General features: G+C 50.8%; 1 protein-coding gene across 1 annotated transcript in view; it reads right to left on the bottom strand.

Annotated features, from left to right (window-relative positions):
• Iqca1l (IQ motif containing with AAA domain 1 like) overlaps window positions 1-5,128 on the bottom strand; it is a 14,092-nt gene extending 8,964 nt beyond the window's left edge. Inside the window, exons 1-4 of the mRNA XM_033764456.1 lie at window positions 5,062-5,128; window positions 4,268-4,595; window positions 3,027-3,140; window positions 2,672-2,857 (exon numbers count right to left, since the gene is read on the bottom strand). Of these exons, the coding sequence (XP_033620347.1) occupies window positions 2,672-2,857; window positions 3,027-3,140; window positions 4,268-4,595; window positions 5,062-5,072 (639 nt within the window). The 5' untranslated portion in view covers window positions 5,073-5,128. The remainder of the gene's footprint in view (window positions 1-2,671; window positions 2,858-3,026; window positions 3,141-4,267; window positions 4,596-5,061) is intronic.
• Window positions 5,129-7,181: the final 2,053 nt, after the last annotated feature.

Below are 7,181 nucleotides of genomic sequence, written 5' to 3'. Positions count from 1 at the left end.
GTTTTTTTTTTTTTTTTTTGTAGTACTGAGAATTGAACCCAGGGCCTTTGCACTGAGCTACATCCCCATCCCTTTTCTGATATTTTATTTATTTTTGGTATTGAGGATCGAACTCGGGTCCCTCTGCTTGCAAGGCAGGCGGCAGAACCACTGAGATGAATCCCTGGCCCTTCTGATATTTTATTTTGAGACAGGGTCTTATCAAGTTGCTAAATAGCCCAGGCTGAGGTGGAATTTGTTAACTTCTTGCCTCCCCCACATCAAATGTACAGCCCTTCCCCAGCCACATCCAGCTGTGGGACAACTGAGTATCAGTAGGTGGGAGGTAGGGTTGGTGGCAGAGGGGGCAGGGCCAGCACCCAACCTGAGCTTCCTGTTCCTGTGCTAGCACCCCCACAAGCAGGTTCAGCCTCTGGAACTTTCTAGGCCCAATTCTCCTGTGCCTGTGGCCAGCACAGGACAGACCACACTAATTGGGTGCTTTCCATGTCCTTCCCTTCTGTTCATGTGCTGGATGGATGTGTATTTCTGTAGTTTTTGCGCCTAGTGATAAGGACAGCATGCTTTGCGCAGGTACATCCTATGTCGTGACCTCCTCCCCACCTGGCCGGACCCTGGTGTGTCATTCACAAACGAGTGCAGGCAGAATGCTCAATGTCCCCAGTGATAAAGTAAACTCTGTCCCCTTTGGGAAGGATATACAAGGCGTGCTTGTAAAATACAGTGAATGTCTAACTTTTAAAAAGTTATTAAGGAGAAATTGAAAAAATGGAAATAAAGTGTTTGTAAATGGGGAGGGGAGGAGAGGGTGAAGGGAGGGCAGGGACAAGGGGAAAAAATGAGAATCAAGACCTATCATGAAAAGGTACAGGATCCCAATAATGAATGTAACTGTACTGTATACCTAGATTGTACCAATAAACTCAATAAAAAAACAGTTATTAAGGACATATTGCCGTGAATCTCCCTCTAAAGCTTCCCCCTCACTTCAATTACACTGATTCTATCCTTCTTGCCATTTTCTGCAGCAGCTCTGGAGGTGAGGGTCTTTCATGAGGGTCTTTAGTTGTGCCATCATGGATGCCTTGATGACCTGAATGGATTCACAATGTTGACTTTTCATGATCGATTTGAGTTTGGAAGAGCCAGAAGTCACATGGTGCTAGATCGGGTGAATAAGGTGGATGAGGGCGTAGCATCATGTTTTTATGACCCTGCCTTTCCATAGGATGGCACTTGGCAGGAAGATTCACCATATTTGTAATCATAAAGACCCGAAAGAGGACTTCCAGAGCTGCTGCAGAAGGTGGAAGAATGACGGGATGCGTGTTTGAAAGGAGGAGAATGATTTTGAGAGGATTAATGGCAATGCGTCTTTTACTGTAATAACATTTTAATGTTTACTGTATATTGTAATCACCCCTTGTACCTTCACAGAGTGCTCATTTATTGGGTGATTTGCTCTTGTGTTTTAGGGGGAAGGGAGTGTAGTCTTCCTCTAGTGGGCTAGGAGACAAATCTTTAAGGCATTGGGATTTGAGAGATAGAAAGCGGGAGAGGAGGTGGATTTGAGAGAGCAGCAAGGCCCAGCCTCATGTCTGCATGGGTTTCTGAAAGGAAAAGGCAGCGAGAAACTTTGTGACAAGTAGGGGTTGTCTGGCGAAACAGCGGCCTCCAGGACAGGAACTTGTTGCCTGCCACACCGGAAACTTCCTCAGGTCTCTCTGCTCTGACAGCCCATGGCGGCAGCATTTCTGGGAGTGGAGGAGAAGTGAGATCCACAGAGCTGTGGGGGTAGAGGACTTGTCCAGAGCCCAGGGGGTGCAGGAAGCAGGGGAGGGATGATGGTGGAGTAAAGGGTACCCTAGGAAGACAGAGCTTCGGGATATGCAGGTCACAGTCATTGTCAAACTCCAGGTCACCACGAGGCACAGGGTATATTTTAGTGGGGTTTTGTTTGTTTGTTTGTTTGTTTTTTACAGTTATAATTTTGGAATGATCATTTACTGTCCTGCTATTCTTTCTTTGTTAGATATTTTTGTTTTGTTTTGTTGTTTGAGACAGGGTCTCACTATGTAGTACATGCTGGCTTTGAACTCACCATGTAGTCCAGGCTGGCCTTGAGTTCATGGCAATCTTCCTGCCTCAGCCTCCTTAGTGCTGGGATTACAGGGTGTGTGCCACCAGGCCTGGTCTATTGTTTTGCTATTTTATAAGAATTTTTCCATCCTAATCTTTTCTCCCCTCTCTGGTACTGAGAATTGAACCCAAGACCTTCTCGCTGAGCTATATCTATATCCCATCCCTTTTTAAATTCTTTATTTCACATCAAGGTCTTACTAAGTTGTTGAATTGCCTAGGCTGGCCTTGAACTTGTGATCCTCTTGCCTCAGCTTCCCAGAGTGCTGGAATTACATTCATGTACCAGCATGCCTGGCTCTCCTAATCATTTTAATGCCACTTCTGGGGCTGGGGCTTTGATGGTATCCTACTCCAAATCCATTTAGGCTAGAGATATAGACTGAATAATAAGCCAGTAAGAGACGCTGACTGATGAGGGTTCCCTATGGGTTCTGGACAGGGGGCAGCAGAGCCCAATAGTTGCTGAGCCTGGGATGCTTCTTGGAGGAGGTGGCCATGCCCTGAGCCTCCTTCCAGGCTCCAATGTTACCTTCTGGATGACCAGAGCCGCCTGGTCCTGACTGAACTTGTGCAGCTTGTCCCGCTGGACCTTCCTATCCCGTTCCTCCTCTCTCCGGATCTCTCGCATGAAGGCAGCTCGGAGCCGGCCCTGCCTCGCACGCTCAGCATTTTGCACCAGGATGATGGCCTCCGTCCTGGGCATTCCTGGAGGGCTCTGGGTGGAAAATGGGAACAGAGCAGGTAACATGAGGGACAAGTGCGTCCAGTATGGGGAGATACCAAAGAACTTGTGGGGGTGTGGTCCTCCCTAGCAAGTGGGGTCTGCAGGCATAGCCTGTGTCCCTGGAGAGGGAGAGGGAGGAGTCAGGGCCTGCCCCCCTTACTTCCTGGATCACCGCTGTCCTGGAAAGGATCTCGGCCAGCTTCTGCTGCCACTCCTTCACTGTGCTGGACTGCTCTAGCTGGAAGTATTTGGGGATTGGGACCTCGAGGTCTGCCTTTGGGACATAGTGAGAGAGAAGGGTCCGGTATGGAATCCCAGCTGTAGGCTGTCAAGCCGTCCATCACCACGTTACCCACCTGCCTGTCTCTTCCCCTCCAGAGCCCTCCAGTGGGAAACTTCTGGGGAATGGAGTATGAGATGGAGTCCCTCAAGGGTCATCCCTTCCTTGCCCTGCACCCACGTCTCATCTGAGTTGAATTTGTTTTTTGTTTTGTTTTGTATTTTCTCTCATTGAGTTTATTGGTACATTTTAGGTATACAGTATCACCATTGGGATCTTGTACCTTTACATAACAGGTCTTGGTTCTCATTTTTTCCCCTTGTCCCTGCCCTCCCTTTGAATTTGTTTTTTATTTTGTTTTTTGAGACAGAATCTTACTATGTAGTTTTAGGCTAGGCTTAAACTCACTATGCAGCTCAGGCTAGGCTCAAACTTGCAGTGATCCTCCTGCCTTGGCCTCCTGTGTGCTGGGGTTAGAAGTGTGCACCAATACACCAGCTTTTCTTCAATCTGCCTCCCATGATTCTCCATGATTCTCTGGAGAATCATGGGACAGTCCGTGGCCCAAATCTGGCTGTGCCTTTATGGGGAGCCCACAGCAGCACAGCACAGCCTAATAAATCTGCTTCTTTTTCCCAAGTCAGGCCAGGGAAACGTTTGAGGCTGTCTTGGCTGGGGGGCAGTAACTGAACCTGGCCTTGGGACAGGACTGGAGTACCTCTGTGCTGTACTTGCAGTAGCTCTGGTGCTCTAGAGCAGTATCTAGAAATTGGCCACACACACAGATCGCCTGAGGGTCTTGTGACAAGGCAGGGGCGGCACTAGTGAGCTCACGGTGCAGCTGCAGATTCCCATGAGCAGCAGGCTTCTGGGTGGTGGCCAGCTGCTGGCTCAGGGACCCCAGCTGGAGGAGCCACAGGTGGACCCTCCTCACCCATGCCCTGCTCTCTCAGGTCTTCTAGACGTGGTGGGCCGAGCCTGACAGCCCTCCCCGTCCCCGAAGACCCCTCCTGAGGCTAGAGCCCACCACCCTCTGGCTGTCACACAGTCCCCACACCAGTGATGTCCACAGTGGGCTAGGGACCTCGCTACACCCTCCCAGCCTGGGTGCCGCTATGCACCGGGGTCAGCCCAAGGTCCTGCAGCACGTGGTCCAAGCAGTGGGTCTCACACAGGTCCACTCGCACCAGCTCATCCTTGAGCTCCAGCACGCGGCCCGCCACACCATCCAGCAGGCGCCGCAGCAGCAGGCGCTTCTGTGGCTGTACCATCTGATCGTAGATGGCATCAAACTGACGCAGCAGCCCCAGGTAGCGCAGGTAGAGCACTGAAAGCTGGTACCGGAAGGCCTGGCGCTCCCGGCTGGGCACCACTTCCAGCAGGACCTGCTCTTGACCCAGCAGCTCTTGCAGAGTCACATGGGAGGCCACCCAGAGGCGCTGGTAAGCACTGGAGAGGGCAGCACAGGGGCTCTGAGCTGTCGGGAGGGACAGCTGCGCCCAGCCTCGAAGGACTGGCTGAGCTTGGAGTCCTAGCAGAAGTGTGGTCCCCCTGGTGCCGTGGACTCTGTGATTGGGGTGGGCAGTAGACTGTGGGGGACCAGACTGGCTCAGAGAAGGGTGGGCTTGGGGTGCTGGCAACCTGGCTGGTGAGCAGGGAGAATGTTGAACAGCATTCCTGTGGCCAGGGCTCTTGTGAGTGGAGGAGTCTGAGACAGACACTGAAATGGCCTAGGATTCTGGCTAGGGAGTGGGGTGAGGGATGGGAGTCCCAGAGCCAGGTGTGGTGGTGCACACCTGTAATCCCAGCGCTCAGGAGGCTGAGACAGGAGGATTGCCAGGAGTTGGAGGCCAGCCTGAACTACGTAGCAAGACCCCGTTTTGGGGCCCTTTGGGACCCCCCAGCCCTCACTCACCCCTCAGACATGGTGCTCACTCCTCACGCTACCCTTTGTGACTCGACTGTGGAACCCACAGACCTCGCTGGTTCTCCTGAGCTGGGGCAGAACAGCCTGTGTTGAAGGTTCTGACCCAGTGTTCTAAGGCTGTAGAATCTGGGTCGTGGGCTGGGGACACCTGTGTAGGAAGGCTTCCCAGGAGCAGCATGTGGAAAGCAGCCCATGGGACTCTGTGGTGATGTTTCTTGTAAGAATGAAACCAATAGCCGTCAGTATTTAAAGTCACTTGTAAACTGACAGGAGGCCTGCTGAGGGAAGGGGAAAGGCTGCTGGGTCTGAGGTCAGAAGATCCTGAAGTCCCCACTGCCCCCTCTGCACCTGGGGCTCCTCTGCAGCCCTCCATGGGATCCCCATTGTGGCGGTGGAGGGCCCAGGGGGCCAGCCTTTGGAAAACAGGAACATTTTACCAGCAGCGGCTGATTCCAGTCAGCCAGGGCCAACTTTTGGCTCAGTGTGAAGTAGGGGCTTATGAATAAGTAAATACATGAGGACCAAGGAGGAAGAGTGAGGTTCTCAGCCCATGGATGTAGTTCACATTGGTCTGGAACTCACTATGTAGCCCAGGCCAGCCCTGAACTCATGGTAAGCCTCCTGCCTCAGCCTCCCAAGTGCTGGGATTACAGGTGTGTGCCACCATGTGCAGCTAAGCAGGTTCTTCTAAACTGGTCAGACCTTCGTGTTTTGTACCTTGAAAATTAGAAGCCGGGCATGGTGGTACATGCCTGTCATCCAAGAATTCTGAGAGGATGAGGCAGGAGGATCATAAGCTCAAACCCAATGTGGACAATTTAGAAACTTAGTAAGACCTCATCTCAAAATTTAAAGAATATATATTTATTGGCCAGGGATTCAACTCAGTCTTGCCTGCCTTGCAAGCTCAAGATCCCAAGCTCAATCCCTGGTATCAAACAAAAAATAAATAAATAAAAATATACATTTATATATGAAAAAGGGCTGGGATGTAGCTCAGTACAAAGGCCCTAGAATCAATTCCCTCATACTGAAAAACAAAAAAACAAAAAACAACACAAAAAGACCTGCACAGCTCCTTCCTTCAGCAGTGCTTACCATACAGGACATCATGCCAGCCTGTGAGAAGCAGAGTGGTCTGACCTTGGAGAAACTCCAAGGTCTGTCAGGCCCAGAGAGGAGAGAGGGGAAAATCCCTAGCCCTGCTTCAACTTGCTACCAAGGAGAATGGTCAAATGCATACAAAGCATTATTACCTGCCACTCACGTAGCACATCCAAGAAACAGTTTTCTTTTTTAAAATTATGTGTTAATATGTGTTTTAATTATGTGTTAAGGCAAGAGATTTAGCTCTGTGGTTCTGCCTGCCATCTGTCTTGCAATCATAAGATCCCGAGTTCAATCCTCAGTACCAAAACAAAAATAGAAACAAAACCAAGTAAAAGTATGTGTTATAGGCCAGGGATGCAGCTCAGTGGCACCATGCCTACCTCTCAAGTACAAGGTTCTGAGTTCGATTCCAGAGAGGGGGGAAAAAGTATGCATTGTGATTCTGCTTGTGATAACTTTAAAAAGTTTGCCTTGCCCAGCCCATACCCTGGCTTCACATCTCTCTTCCCATTCACTTATTCATTCATTCATTCTTTTTTTTTTTGGCAGAACCATGATTCAAACTCAGTACCTTGTGCTTGCCAGGCAGGCGTGGTGCCACTGACTTACATTCCTGGCCCTTTATTCATTCTCATGGTACTTTGGATGGAACCCAGGGGCCGGTGTGTGCCAGGCAGGCAAGCCCTCTGCCCTGGGCGACATCGCAGCTCCACACATCTCAAATCACCACAGTGCTCAGGAACAGGTTGCCCTTTGGTTCTGGCAGGCTGGGGGTCACTTGGAGCAGCTGTGCTTGGTGACAGCTTTGGTGCTCTCAGACACAGAGTGCTTGGTCAACTCCCTGGGCGGCAGCAGGCAGATGGTTGTCTGGACTTCCCGGGAAGTGAGTGTGGCTCAGCCGAGTACTGGACCAGCTGGGCAGCTCTCCCTGCCAGCTGTTGAAGACATCGTTCACAAAGGAGTTCAGGATGCTCATGGCCTTGGCGGAGATCCCAATG

This window comes from Fukomys damarensis, unplaced genomic scaffold (genome assembly GCF_012274545.1).
Source record: "Fukomys damarensis isolate Sample0158 unplaced genomic scaffold, DMR_v1.0_HiC HiC_scaffold_16, whole genome shotgun sequence".
NCBI classification, from domain to species: domain Eukaryota; kingdom Metazoa; phylum Chordata; class Mammalia; order Rodentia; family Bathyergidae; genus Fukomys; species Fukomys damarensis.
Note: the sequence above shows the minus strand (reverse complement) of the source record. Positions and strands in the feature narration are given on the sequence as shown.